The sequence below is a fragment of the Akebia trifoliata genome, chromosome 16 (genome assembly GCF_017979445.1).
Source record: "Akebia trifoliata isolate Shusen 1 chromosome 16, ASM1797944v1, whole genome shotgun sequence".
In the NCBI taxonomy this organism is placed as follows: Eukaryota; Viridiplantae; Streptophyta; class Magnoliopsida; order Ranunculales; family Lardizabalaceae; genus Akebia; species Akebia trifoliata.
In genome coordinates this window covers 23,581,601-23,598,089 of record NC_141390.1, presented here as the reverse complement: position 1 = coordinate 23,598,089, position 16,489 = coordinate 23,581,601, and the positions used below count along the sequence as shown (strand labels likewise).

General features: G+C 31.5%; 1 protein-coding gene across 1 annotated transcript in view; it reads right to left on the bottom strand.

Moving 5' to 3' along the window:
* Window positions 1-13,151: 13,151 nt before the first annotated feature.
* LOC147382960 (uncharacterized) overlaps window positions 13,152-16,489 on the bottom strand; it is a 6,216-nt gene continuing 2,878 nt past the window's right edge. Inside the window, 1 exon segment of the mRNA XM_086427251.1 lies at window positions 13,152-13,238. Coding sequence (XP_086283377.1) covers window positions 13,152-13,238 — 87 coding nt within the window.

The following is a 16,489-nucleotide window of genomic DNA, read 5'->3' as shown; positions in this document are numbered from 1 at the left end:
ATGGATAGTCAAGTTAACCAAGCAAAAGTTAGGGGGTTTAAAAAGTAATTCCTCTAGAGTGTATTAAATGATTTTTCCTATTTTTTTTATCTCTGAAATAGGGTCGGGTATTTTTTAGAAGGGTCACAATTTAGAACAATATCACGTTCATATAGCATCCAATGTTGGTAAATAGCATATGCGAGACTATGTGTGACCAGCATAGGTTGTTCACATATCACATGTGTGGTGGCATATGCTGCAAAAAGAAATTGGAAAAAATACATAAAATATTTTTAAAAAAATGTTAAAAAGTTTAGAAAATGAAATAATAATTAAACAGTGCGCAAATTTCATATTTTTATTTAAAAATCATAGTTCATACATCAAATCGTGCAAATAAAAAACTAAAAATAGTCAATTATAAATAATAAAAAAAATCAAATAGTCATACAAATACATGAAATACTCATACAAATGTCTAAGTAACTAACTCTAATAGTTAGTTTGATACTCTACACAATCATCCCTAATTTATTGTGAAACATCTCCACTGAGATCATTTTCATTGTTGTTTCCATTCTCGTTGTTATCAGAGTCATTACCTTCATTCATCTACACTTCATCCTTCTTAGTCTCTTTGTCTTCGGATCTCACCAATTCTTAAACTCCTTTGACCTTGTACTTCTTCATCATCATTTTCTTCTTGTATCTCATCTTCGTTTTCTAGTTGCCTTAAGCATCAACCAATGTCATTTCTACTTTAGTTTAAACTTTCTCCATATGTTGATGTAAAACTCAATTATTCAAGTTAGACCATTTCCTTCGAACACAGGCTCGTCTCGTGCATCTATGATCCACAGATGATTTGAGTTAAGATCATCAATAAAGATAGGATAATAAAATTCAAGATTTCCTTTTCTCAATTTGAATCGCTCGTACAATTTTTAGTTGTATTGCACGAACACCAAGTAATTCAATTTCTTTTATTCTAGCTTGTTTCTCTTTTTAGTGTGGATTGTTAGTATTTTTTTGCCCATACAAGTCAATTGTATTTTAAGATAATTTTTTTAAATCTATGATCATGAACTAACTAAGACTTGATCATATTTGATATACCCCAAAATTTATAATAAAAATAACATAATTACACGGACATTATGTATTATGGGTAATTAATTTTAACCTTCATTAGATATGGATGTTTTGTCTTGAGGCAACATTATGGGTTATTTTGGACCATAATAGGTCTATTGGAAAATCCAAAAATATCAAATCTTTGTAAATCTCGAATTTTGACTAGGTCTAGAAAATGAGATTGGGGCCAACTCAATTTTTTATGGCTCTCACATGCACGATGATCCTTTATGTGGATTCGACTTTTTCCATTGAGGCTTGATAGTCCCATCGACATCGAAATATGTGTTGGCACATGTTGGAGAATCGTACAAAAGATCATCTCAATTTCCTCTCACTAGAATCACATAATTTTGACCTCATTAAATGAAGTTCTTGATGGTTTTTCTAAATGTATTCACATTGATCATTTGACTTAAGAATTATATGAAATTCGATGAGTTTTAATAATGATCATTTGATTCGTCAAAAGCTTGAAGTCTTCATTGTCTAATATACTAAATGTCTTGATGACCTAGTTGATCTCATGAGAATATCATAATGATGTCAATATGAGATTCCATAGGATGGCCATCTCTATAACTTCCCACATCTTGATCATTTTAATGTTTGGACGAACAAATAAAGATGTCGACCGATGATGTTTTGATTAAATGATTTTTCAGATGATTTTTAAAATATTATATACATTATATTATATTTTGAAAATAATTTTAAAATATTTTTGTGTCATCTATTATATATTAAATGGTTAAGATAGTAGGAAAACTCTTAATGATCTAGACGATTTGAATGATCTAATAAGATATTTAAGTGATGTGGAAGGGTTGCAATGTGATTAAATGTGTGGGTTTGAATTATTTTTCTAGTACACTATTTGTCGGTTATGGAACAAAGTACAATGACGCGATGGTGTTTACATAATAGCACTATGTATGAGTACATACCCTCAACTCATGAAGATTTCTCCTAAAATTTGTATTTATTAATGCATATGAGAGTTTTTCCATTAAGAATAATAAGAGATGGAGTATTTTAATATGGCATTGATAGTTAGTTAAAGTAAAAAAATTACAAAAAATATATATTATAATAATAAAATAAATCAAAGGCCTTTTGCATGTCTCTTATTAAAAGTAACACTTAGGTGTCTCTAGTAAAAGTTCATTTATTTCATAAAAGAAAAAAACTAATGCATACATTTGTATGAGATAATTTTCTAAAAGTAAATGTAAAATCCCATTGTTAATATATAAAAATTTATAAAAGAAACTTATTCATTAAATAAAATAAATTTAAAAGTTATTAAATTAACTTGTGCATGTATTTACACATGAATTTTTTTATTGAATATAATTAGTTGTAATCTTCATTACAAACACAAAACCCCATTTATGCATCCATACAAATTTTTTATTAAACGAATTGCATTAGAATTATATCATACAAAGATGAAGCTGACTTTTTATTTAATGAAATCACATTTTCCATATGCATGCATGTAAGGGTTTTTTTTATTATTAAAGAATATTAGCTTCTAAAGTATTTATAAAAATGAAATTTAATTCCTAATCTCGAACTAGTATAAATAGGGGACCAATCTTTTAAAAAAACACAACTTAAGTAACAATAACTTATTCTCTATAATCTCTTAATTTTTTTAAAATATTTTATTTGTTGAGTATATCCAAAAGTACTCAGTGCATTAAAATTTGAGATATCTAGAATGAAGATCCAGAAATCTGGAATTGAAAAACAATTGTTTGTACCACTCTTTATCAGTTTCAAATTTGATTATCGACAAAGATACTCACAAAGTATAATTTAATTATTTATTAATTTTTATTTATACTAACCTATATTATGTAGATTGAAAATCTTCGACTTGATCCGCAATGCATGTGTTATTGCCGACAAAAGTGGCATCAAAGCTAGGCCGATGTAATTCTTAATCTCATCAAACTAAAATAGTATATATAAATAAATAAAAATTAAGAGCTTATCAAGGCAAAAAAAAAATTTTATGAAGTTCTCCATTATTAATTATCATGAAATATGCATGCAGTTAATGGAGTAGGCAGTGAAAGTCCTGTATGAAACCAACCTCATGCATAGATAATGATAGTTACATGATCAGACATGGTCCTTTCAAAACATTGCTATATAAGTCACCTAATGGAGACAATTATAATGATACAATAAATTGAAATAATGGGTTGGCTCTTGTCATATTCTCATGATAGCCCAAAGGCGTTAGGCATGATATCATGGAACTATAGATATCAAACCACTTGAGAAAGTGGAGTATAACTAATTATTATTACCTAAATTAGTATCTAGGCAATTGACTCCAGAGAGATTTTATTATAGATGACTAAAAAGATTTTGATGCCTTATAAGATTTAAATTTAATATTTTATAAATTTGAATTCGGTGAGTGAGGCACACTATGCAATTTATAAAATCTCATGTATAGTGAATGATCACACATTTATTTACTATCATGTTAATGAATTGATATGGACTCGTACGCAATATTGTCATGACATTTTTTAATCTCATGATTGAGATTCTTGGTGAAGACAAACTACATAGAACAAACTTAGGAAGTTGAAAAAGGAAACTTGGCATTGTTTTTGTCATTGATAAAATCGATCACGTGCTTAATGAGATGCCTCATATTTTACCTTCAAGCCCTACCATAGCTCAAAAAAGCATTTAATGATTGGAATAGGTCTAATACTCTCGCTAAAATTTATATGTTAAGATCTATGAAAGATGATCTTCAAAATTAATACCTTCATTTTAAACAGGCCAAATAAATTATGCAAAACCTAGAGGGCATGTTTAAAGATACTTCCGCTACATCTAGACAACTTTTTCAGAATGAAATTTTCTAATATGAAAATAATATAATGTATGCCTGTTAAAAATCATATGATAAGATGATAAGCATGGCGATTGAACTAACTAACTTGGGAGCAAATATTGATGAAAAAGAGAAAGTTGATACAATTTTAACTTATCTTCCAAAATCATTTTCTAGCTTTGTGATCATGTATAATCTAACAAAGATTAGATCTATTCTGGTTGAATTATCCTCCCAGTTATAGACTGTCAAGACTTCAATGAAAATGATGAAAATATCTCAAATCCATCTATCTAAAAAAGCTGAGCCTAAGTTCAAGCCCCAAAACAACAAGAAGAAGTTTTTCAAAAAGTTAAAATTTTCCAAAAAGGAAAATGTTCATTCCATATCTTCTGATGGGAGTGATCGTGAACTTGTCAAGTATTTATTTTGTAAGAAGTCAAGACACATAAAGAAAAAATGTTTTAATTATAAAAAATATTTGAAGGAGAATTTCTCAAATATTCCCGAATCTTTTTTCATTGAGTCAAACCTTACTTTTGGAATTACTAACTCATGGTGTCTCAATATAGGCACCTCTGTGCACGTGTTTAATTCTCTTCAGTGATTTCATAAGGAGCGTCATCTAAATGAATAAGACTTATTCATTTACACATATATGGAAGTTAGGACTAGTGTGATGGCAATAAGATCTTATTTCTTATGCAAATAATCTGTATGGCCAACTTTCTAAAATATGGATGATTCGTAATATGATCAACTTCATATGCTGACCACCAATCAGTTATTGTATAGAATATAATCTAAGATTATTGTAGACATGATATTTTCAAGTTTGAAGATATTTTCGACTTGGGTTTGGAGTCGCCACCATTCTTTTTTTTAATAAAAAGGTGTGTGAATGATCATCTGGGAAGTATTTTTAAAAAATCATTTTCTCATTAGTGATTCTCGTATGGATAAGGTCTATTTGTTTACCCTAGATCTAGGTAAGGGAGTTTATATTAAGGAGTAGGAAAGGTGTTAGGCACCCCACTCCCTCCGCCATTGGTGGTAACTTCGGTTTCAGTAAATTTTGAAAAGAAGAGTGAAAAGTTAGAAAGATCCAATTTGTGCCTTTGAGTGAGAGGGACTTTGATTTCGTTTTAAATCGTTAAATGCTTTCTTATTGAAGAAGGGATCCTTCTATGGTTCAAACATTTGGGCAAAATTTAAAAAAGGTGTAGACTTTTTAGTCAAGGGCCCCAAGGCTTTATTCTCAAAATTTTTAGAATGTGTGCATTAATATAAGGATTTTGAAAGTGTTTTGTTTCAAAAAACTACTCGATTTTTACCCTTTCAACTAAGGTAGATCTCAATTTACCAGAAGTAGATGAGGGCTTTTTTTTTTTTTAAATCTTAAAACTAAAGAAAAATAAAAGTAAAAGAAAGAGAGGGAGAAGTAGAAGGGGGATGTTTGGAGGAAAGCGAGAGAGAAGACTTTTATTTCCTTTCTTATCTAAACCCTACATTGTTCTTGAGTTGACCTTTTTTTCCCTTAAAGGAATGAGTCTTCTTTGACTTCTTTTGGTGCACTTATATAGTAGAGATTAGGGTTGAGTTGATAAGTTGGGAGTGAGTTGAATGTTGAAAGTGAGTAGAAAGTTGCAAGTGAGTAGAGAGAGTTGAGAGTGACTTTTTTTATCAAGTCTTGGGGGATTTGTGTTAAGAGTGAGGGGGGGGGGGTTTATAGGATTTTGGAGGTAACTTTTAGGGGTAAAATGAGATGAGAATGAATATAATATTATGAGATTTATGAAAGGGGGTGTAAATGGGTTGTTTGTGATCCAAATGGGTTGGATCTTTCAACCTATCTGGGTTGAGTATTAGGTGAGTTGAAATGAGTGATTTTTTATTAGAAGAATAGGTGTGTAAGAGAGTAGTTTGTTGATTGAGTGCTAGGTGAGTTGAATGAAGTAGGGTGTATAAGAGAATGATTGTTGATTTTTTGGAAAGGTAAAGGGCATGGTAACATGTATCCATAAGTGTTGACGTGGTGTGTTAGATGAATTAAAGGGGTACGAGGATAACTTGTGAGGATAAGTTTGAAGAAAATGATAAGGGTATGTTAGAGAAAGGTGTGGGTTGAAATGTGGATAGGTGGTTTTTTAGAGAAAGGTGATAGGGGTAGGTAGTTGAATGAGGGAGGTACGCTGAAGTGGTGATGCGCGTCCCACTTTGATGATCTTGAGTGATTGGTTGTGATATTTGGGCTTGGGTTGAGAGTTAAGCTTGAGTAATGGTTAGGCTTTAAGTCTTAATGGAATGGGCATAATATCTGATTTTAAGTTTAATGGGCTTGGGTAGTGGGTTGATTAGGCATAATGTTGGATTGAGTTGAATTGGACTAGAATTGGGTTGAGAGTTGGAGTGATGATGATGTAGAAGGGGGTGAGGTAGGTTTTTAGCCCATGAGCCATGTAGGAAGGGACCCTAAGCCATTTATTTGAAAAAATAGATTACTTTTTTGAAAGTTTTGGTTTTGAGGCCCATTCCAATTTTTATAGATTTTTTGTGCATTTTGCATTTAGGGCTCCTCCAAATTTGGATGTCTACAATTACATTTAAATATTTATATTTAATTAAAATAGTAATAAGATAAAAAAAATAATTAAATAAGTCAAATTACTCAAGTTTAAATCTAAATATTAATTTTTTTTACTTTCTTGGAATTTTCATTGTTCAATGTCTTTTAGCTATATTTTTTCCAAAGATCCTTTCATAATTCTTGTAATGATTCAATTGTATCGATATTGCATCTTGTCCTACTTGTTTAGAGACCATTATTTTCAAAACGTCGAGAAATCCAATTATATGCTTCGAATTGCCTCATCTTGATTGACAAATTGAAAATATATGATTGGATTAAAGATGTAAGCATGCAGATATCATTTGACTGCCCCATATATTAAATCATATTAATTACACTTTCATAATTTCTTTCACGGTATTAATGCATTTTCGTTATCTTCTTAATAGATTTTTTAATGTTTCATAAATGTAGTCCACATGAGGCTTTTCATCACCATCTACTAATCAAAGAACAAAAATTAATGACATGACATTATTTAATGCCTTTGAGCATGTCCAAATATTTTTTGGACAAGATAGTTTGGGCAACTAACTTTCCTTTGGTCCTCTTTGACCAAGGTCCATTGTTCCATTTGGTCGACACTATGAAGGTTTTAAGTTTAGTTTTTTTTTCCCATATAAGTTTTGCAGTGTCAAGAAGGTTGTTGCAAATTGAGTGATTGCATGCTTAATTAGGTTTCTACCGATATGTGCTCTCATTTTTTGTAATAACAATGCATGTTTGTACAGAAAGACAATAACCTTCTTAATCTTAACAATGGTGTTGATATGCAATTTACTTATGTCCTCCAAATTAGGTTTTGGATGGTTGTCATATTATTTTTAGTGTTATGTTTAATAGTGGGTTGGTATGGATCTTTATTTTTTCCTTTTTGGTCAACCACATATTCGGGATGTGGTCTACACCACCTATCTAGTGGACTATGGGCACAATCTCTTTCAGTAACTCTTTGAGATAATGGTGGTGGAACCGGTGGTCTACTACACTCCATTGACGTATGAAGGGTATCGTATACAATGAAATTATCATCACCTTTCTCTCGACCACCACCTTCCACATAGCTTTCAAGATTTATGGCCCCATTTTATTTCTTTTTTGAAGCCTTGTCTATATACTTCAGTAGTTATTTTCATATTTCAAGAGTAAGTTTTTCACATGCCCTATCATTTGATTTCAGTATGTGTACTAAATGTTGTTTGTGGCGTCTAGTGCCACCTCTACTAATGTACCCGTACAACTCACATGCTACTAGACTCTTTTCATTTGGACTACGATAATGATAGTACTTCCAACCAAGATCATTTGACTTAGGCCTTTGGAAAGAGTTGGCCAACGAGGACATCATACTAATTTATAATTTTCTAACAAGTAAAATAAAAAATAATTAAAAAAATAGAAAATAAATAACAACTATTAAATAAAAAAAATATACATACCTCAACTTCAACTTTAATAATACTAGTAGAAGAGAAAAAAAGACAATGATTAATGAAATTGTTTAAGATTCTTGAATTGATAATTGATGATGTTGATGTTTGATGGATATTGATTTGATTTGATCTTTCTTTGAACTTGAATGTTGATTCTTGAAGGTATAAGTTGAACATTTGAACTTGAAGGTAGAATGAATCTTGATTCTCAAGTCTTGAGTTGAAGGTTGAACTTAAATTGGATGAATCTTGATTCTTAATTTTCAAATTTTGATGATTTCACTTGATTCTTGTATCTTGACTTGAGTAGTGATAGCTTGCTTTGTCTTCAACTCTTGAGAGTTGAAACTTGAGAGTGAGTAAGTAACTTGAGCTGAGACTTGAAGTTTGAGAATTGAGAGTAGAAAATAGAGAGTAGAAAATAGAGAGATTTAAGAGTTGGAGGCTTTTGATAGGGATAGTAGAGATGTTGTAAAAGAAGTATGAGGATAAAAATGGGGGTATTTGTAACGAAAAAGTGAGTTTAAAGCCCCCCCCCCCCCCCCACAAAAAAAAAGAAGGTGTCTAATGGTCGTATTTTTGACCGTTGGACAACATGCAATTGCATACAAAGATATGTCATTGTATATTTGTCAGACAACATATTTTTTGATATGTGATGGTAGCATGTGTGATCTTTGTTATTGATATAACATATGTTATCGTATATTCTCAAATGCGGCTGCATTTGACAACATTGATAGCAATATATGGTGTCTACGTGACAAGTTTTAGTTGGAAGATACAAAAAAAACAACTTTGTTTAGGAGCTTGATGTGTTACGAACTCAAGCCAAAACCAATCATGCAAACACCGTTCCTATTCTACAGGAATGGGACACTATTCTAGATCCTGATTCTTTTGAGAACAAGAATAGTGGGGTGGGAAGGACTGCGAGCCCCAAACATGGCTGAGGCTAAATTATCTTAAACGAGTCATCTTGATCAATGATGAGACAACCGAGTCTTTTACTTCCAAAATATCCCATCATGTTGTTGATGGAGATAAAATCTTTGGTTGGAAATGAGGGCAAAAGAAAAAAAAAAAATGTAGCTTGATGGATTTGTGTGGAGAAAAAACAGTGTCAACATCCATCTATCTTGCTATTAAAGTTTGAAGGTAAATAAAAATTAGGCAGATTTACCAAAACATGCACAACATTTCAAATAATTCCGAAAACGGTTTATTGTAGCAATTAATTCCGAAAACGGTAAATTTACCGTTTTCGGAATTAATTTTTTATACCAAAACGGTAAAAACAGTAAAATGTATTTTTTTTTACCGAAAATGCCCTTTTTTATTTTTTGACTGAAATTATGAAAATAAAATTGATTTCGGTAATAAAAAAAAAATTATAAATACATATGATTGTTGGATTACCGAAAGAGAGTGAATCTTTTTAGTTGGATTTTCATTTTTTTAAGGTTAAAATTGTAAATATATATGGAAAACAAAAAAAAAGGGTATTTTTGGTAAAAAAGAAAAATATTTTACTCTTTTTACCGTTTTGGTAAAAAATATTAATTTCGAAAACGGTAAATTTACCGTTTTCAGAATTAATTGCTACAGTGTACCGTTTTCGGAATTAATTTAGAAAACTCTACCGTTTTGATAAATTATTCTAAAAATTATCTCAAATAGGTTTGGGTGAAGAAAAATAAATGTAAATGGAGACAAAATATTTGGCTAAAAAATCACGGTAAAAAAAAAAAAAACTGCACCTTAGATGTGTTTGGTTGGAGTAAAAAATCAACGTAAAAATTCATTTTATTTTACCAAAATCTTATTTTATTCTCAAGGTTCGAAGGTTAAAGAAGATAGAACCTCAAAGGCAAAAATGAGTTTGGGGAGAATTTTAAGGGGTTTTGAACAGGGATTGAAGGCAAGGGGCAGATCACCAATTTTGTTTTTTAGTGTATTCCAGAAGCTGACAGCAGTTTTAAGAAGCTGAATCAATCAGCACCCTAGTTTATACCATTCAAATTTTACGGAATATCACTCAAGATAATTGATATATGTAACAATTCAACGTGAAAAATGTATCACATTGGATACCCATCTTGTTCACCAATGAGATCGAGATGATTTGGGCTAGTGATCTCAACCTTAGACCCTTCCATTCTTTCTATGGATCTCAAATTCTATCGAAAATGACTTTACATGCAATCAAACACAACCATCAAGCTACAATTCAAAAGTTAGGGACTATTTAGAAAGAAACCCCTCTCACAAGGGCTATTAATTATTATTATTATTATTATTATTATTATTTTTTGAATATTTGCAAAATACTTACCAAGCATGACCATGATTTGGGCTGTCCAATGTGCCTAGTTCTCGAATCTAATTTAATCCGACCCAACCCAATAATTACACCATTGTTTCATTGCATTTAGAAAATATTAGAGAGAAAATGGAGGAAGAAGTAAGAAAGAAAGAAATTGGGCGAAGGTGAAGAGAGGATGTAGAGAGAGATTAGGAGGAAGAAGAAGAAGAAGAAGAGAATGAGGGTGGGTGGAGATGGTGTCGATGGAAACGATGATGGTGGAGATTGCAATTGTGGTGGTAGTGGAGAAGATGAAAAAGAAGAAGGAATTAAGGTTTAATTTGAAGGTGGGGGGTGGATTTTATTTTCCCATGAGGATAGGTGGGAAAATGAAATCCTACAAAAACTGAATTTTTGGGTAAAGGTAGAAAATCATTTTCCATGGCAAAAGCCAATCAAGCACATGGACAATGATTTTCCCAACCATTTTCCATGTGCAAAGAAAGACACCCACTAAACTTTCCATATCTAAATGGTCTTTTTTTTCTTATAATATTTTTGGAGTACTCAAATCACCATATTCTCATCTTGTTCACATACTTAAGATTTTCAACTGCGATTACAATCAATTTTACATTTTTTTTTATCGTAAATGGCGAATGGAGAATGATGTACTCATAATTTTGAACATGTAGATTTAATTTTTTGATTTCTTTTGATGATTTATAACAAAAAATAATAATCTGATATTTTTATTCGAGTGTCCGTTTTGTAGCTCTAACATAAGCATTTAGGGTATTTCAAGAGGATCTATCCAATCTCAAAGTAGAAAAAACAAAAAAAAACAAAAAAATTGAATCACATTCAGAATGTCGAGTTCGCCACTTTTTATCATCAAATTCACCTATAAAATGTTGAACTATATGAAGGAAGTAGAGATTAGGGTTGCAACTCGGGTGGGTTTGGATGGATTGCGGATCAATCCACACCCAACCCGCAATTGCCAAACACCAACCCGATGTTTATACTTGAAACCAACCCGACCTGATTTAGTCAAAAAAATTTTTTTGCCCAAACACGAGCTTGATCTAAACCCTAGCTAACTATACCCAAACCTGACCTAAGGTCGGGTTCAACCCATCGTGTTCTAGCACAATCAGGTCCTCCTTCAACAAGGCAATGTTTGTCCTTGTGTACTTTTTTTTTAAAAGTATTGTTCTTGTGTAGTTAGTCTTGACTTGTTTTGAAGAAGTCTAATTATAAAAATCACTGAATCCTTATGAAAACCTCATTTCAAGACAAAATCAATTCTAAATTAATATGTGAGTGCAAAATAAATAATAATTTTTTTTATCGATAAACATGTATATAATAAAATACAAAGGTAAACCTGCTTGAGCTACAATTTTTTGAGGTATAAAAATTGAGACAAATGAGTAGAGTCCACCCAATCCTATTTTATTACCGTTATTTTTCTCCTCCTTTAACTTTATTATCTTTCCTCTCCTCCCAACTCCCCCCCTTTTCTTAATAATATCCCTCTAACTTTCCCATCTTTTATCTTTTACCCCTCTAAACCCAAAGAAGATGCCCTTGCCGCTAGTCTTTTTAAAAGGTAGTTTTTGAAATTGTATTTCCCACCAAACTTTATATGAAGGCTGTAGATCTAATTTCTCAAAAGTATCATATAAAATTCTTTCTTTTAATAAAATTGTAGAGGTATAAAAATGCATCCAATCCCCATCATGGATAACCAGGTAACATTGGGAATGGTGGTTCCTTAGTCCACATCCTTCAAATGTGAGATAACACTACCCTTCAAGGTGCATGAATAGGTGTGTTTAACATCTAACAATTGACTCGGTCATGATTTTTGCACTGTAATATGATGATCCATTTAGCAAACTTTCTCTATCTTAATGCTCCCTAATCCCTTTTTTCAATTGGTGATATCGATAATTCAATATCAAGATCACCTTTTATAGTTATGGAGATCAAACATTATAAATTGTCGATTTTGACGTTTAAGCATGAACCATCATGATCATCATTCCAATTGTTGAGATTAACATTCTTACAATCGTTGATCTCGACATTTTGGAAGTGTCTCGACCAGCGTACGGGTTTGGTTTTTGGAGTCACCTCCTAATTCTAGGTCTAGAAACCATAAATTTGACACCGAATTGGATTCAGGTCTGTTTGCAATAGAGAAACTAGACAAAAGGTCTGGCATCATGTGAAAATTGAAAATTTTGACACAAGAATTTGACAGGCTAAAGCTCACAAATTTTAGAAACTAAATTTTGATGTCCCATGATTGTTGAAATTTTTTATGTTCCCCAATTCAACGGCTTAGAACCATCAAATTTCTGCCATCCTCCATTAATTTGATGGTTTCAATCCGTTGAAAAAAAACATTTGACAATGAAAAATTTAAAGCCTTGGTGCGTCGAATTTTGTGAAATTCGACGGCCTTGGGTTGTCAAATATAGGGTTTTTTCACATAGTGTAGTTACGGAATTTAGAAGGTATTAGGCATCGAATCTACCCTACTCAAAACGTCAGTCTCTACTACGATCCACTAACTAAGTCAAAAAGCAACATTAGAGTGTTTTCATCATCATCATCATCTCATGCACGCGACTAAATAGATCCTACCTTGAATATAAACATAATCTTAATGAAATACATGCTCAAACATGCCCCAAACATGAATTAAATAATGTAATCGGTTCTGAAAGAAAAACAACGTACTATTCTCCAAAATAATGCATGGAATATTAACAATGTTAAAGGGTCTCACGTCATGCCAAAATAATCAATCTGAAGTTCCAACATATCCACAAGAATCAGCTTAGCTTCACAAATTGATACCAAATCATCAAACTAAGAATGCCATAATCCAAATCTCAAATGTAGCCAATGACACTGAGTTGACTCACCAAAATATGAATTATCAATGCTTCACACAAGATCTAAACTATTTCTTGTCCTTTCACCAACAGCAAGTCATTGAGTCAATCACTCAACAAATATTTATGTGAGAAACCGAATTTTCACACAAGCTTTAAATCATCGATTCGACTCGATAGTGCACATGAAAACCTCAAATTTTACACTAAATATGTAACATCAATCCAATGGGTCAATCACAGGGGAATTGACTTTCCCAATGTCAAAAATATTTAGCACGATGTCGCTAATATTGATTATGTTACATAATAATGATGCAAGTAAACCCAATCAATGGTGCAAATCAACCCCACTTTAGTGTCACTAGAGAGACAATGAAGGATGAATCAATCCAAAACTTGTGAGAAAGGTTTCATCAACTAATGGATTTCCTCCCATGATCAAAGATCAACCTCAAAACACCACAATGTATTCAACATTTAGTCTTATAGCATTCAAACTATGCAATCAAAATGGCCAATTAATTTAATCCCAAACCGTTTCTTTTATCTCTTAAGTGCAGACAAGTTGATCAAATTAAATTAGCAATATCTCATGTACAACTCAGTGTTATAGTTCTATTCCAACTAGAGAGACATAACCATGAGCAAGAGCTTGGTGATTCTCCTCCATATAGATGAAAGTAGATAGATGGGGAGAGGGATTGATACGGAAATGGGATCTAAGAGAACATGGACATACATATGAGTGGCGTTCGGAGGTCCTAAAGAGAGCCAAACATTTTTCAAAATAGGGGATACAAGTTTCAGAATGGGCTGATTTTTTGCGAGGATGATCTCTATGATGAAAAGATCATCCTCACCAAAAATCAGCTCATTCCAAAACTTGTATCTCTTTAGGATTTCTGAATGCTACCCTCTATATATATAGAGAGAGGGTAGCGTTCTTTTGACAAAATCCTAGACAACATGCTAAATAAAGTTTTGTCTTATATGACTTAAAAGTTTCGAATAGATTGATTTTTCATAAAGATGATCTTTATAGTCAGTAGATCATCATCACAAAAAATCAGCCAATTCTAAAACTCCTAACCCCATGAAAAGTGGTTACAAACTAACGGTAAAAATTGACGGTTCACATTATAAACTAGGGTTAAAATTTTTAGAATTAGCTGATTTTGAAGTTTTTAATTCATATAAGATAAAATGCTTTGTCTAGAATGTTGTCTAGGATTTTGTCTAAAGAACACCACCCATATATAAGGATTGAAATATAGATTTTCCTTTTATCTCAAATTTTTTTCTGTCTTAGTTGCTGCCCACGACATCTCTTTATAGATTTTATTTGAAGAAATTAGATTCTTCAGGCCTTTCTATCTCTTTGGTTATATCGTTATCCCATGTCAGCTGGAGATTCTCCTCTTTTCTTTTTTTTTATCATCCGAGCCTCTTTTAGAGTGTTGAGAGCTTTAAAGAAAACTTTCAGATTTGTCGTCGAGTTTAATTTGGACTCTTCTCTCATGATTAGAATACGTTGGACCCTTTGTTAGGGTGTTTTAAACATTTGTCAATGATTGCTCCACAAGTATTGATGGACAAAAACTTTTAAATTCTTATTCTTGGAATTAGAAGTTATCCATAGATTTATTAATGCCATAATCGACATTAGCCAATGTCATATAATTTAAGACTTTTTTTTCCCTTTTTAAGTTGGATTTAGAGTCCGTTTCAATACACGCAAAAAAGTAATATTTTTATTTTTGAAAGTTAAAAGGTTAAAACGTTAAAAGTCTGTTTAGATTCGTTTTAGAAAATTACTTTTCAAAAGTAAAAAAATCCTTACTTTCTAGAAAGGAAACTATTTACTAAAAATTAATTCCCAGTTATTTTCTATTTTTTTCATCCAAATAGATCCATTTAGATAGAGAATATCTGAGAATAAAGTAACATTAAAAGGAAGTAATTATTAGAAAATAGAAAATAGTTTTCATTTACTTTTTAAAAAGTAAGAATTTTTTATGTTTTAGAAGTAATTTTCTAAAATGAATCTAAACAAATCTTTTGACTTTTTAACTATCAAAAATTAAAAGATTACTTTTTTATGTGTATCCAAAGAGACTCTTAATATTTCAGTTTTTTCAAAGGAAAATGCTAAAGTGACATTGAAATTGACATCGTTTTACACACTGTTGATGTGGATATGTATACATAACCATAGATGCTTTTCATCGAGATACTATTGAGAAATATATATGATTTTGTGCACACCAACGTGTGAAACGATGTCAATTTCAATGTTACTCTAACATGACCCTATTTTCAAATTCATGGATTGTAAACCGACCCTTGTGGCTAAACATGATGCATTTCCAATTTTAATTTTCTTCTAATATTTTGTGTTTTAAAACTTGTTGAAATAGGCCACACATGGATTCAGCCCATGTTGAAGAACTTCCAATTTTTTTAGTCTTGGAATATATTTTAATGTTTTAGTAGCATTAAAATTGTTTCATTGTCCAATTTATTTTTCATGAAGTTCAACCAAGGAGATGGTCCCACGATATCAACAACTTTATTATTTTTATTCATTTATTTTTAACTTGATCTCTAAATTTAATATTTATTGGCCGACACCCATCTCCATGCATAATTTGGCTAAAAGGGGGTACTTGTCATTTGAGACATTCAAAGACATTTTCCTAGACGTAATGAGTCTCTAAAGTCTTAGTGTCAAGTAGGGGTGTAACTTGGTTTGGTTTAGTTCGATTTGAAGTCAAATTAGAACCAAACCAACATAGGTTGGTTCCACTAAATAAGAATAAGAACCGAACCAAATTCCATTGGAACCAAACTACAGTCGGTTTGGTTCAGTTCGATTTTATAGATTGCCAATATTCTATAAATAGTAAGTAATATTTTTTAATGAAAAAACAAATATATAATAAACATAAAATTGCATACAATAATCACTAATCTATTCATAAAAAGTCATTAGTTTATCCATACAAAACCACTAATCTATACCCTAACTCATAAAATAATTCATAATAAATATTATATACATATATATTTATTTATTGCATAGGGGTTCGGTTATATACAAACTTGATCCGAAAACCGAACCAAATTGACCGGTTTCTCCATTTTTGTAACCCGGAACCGAATTGCAATTTGTTCCAAACTGAACTAAACCATACCAAAGCTATTGGTTCGGTTTGGTTCTCG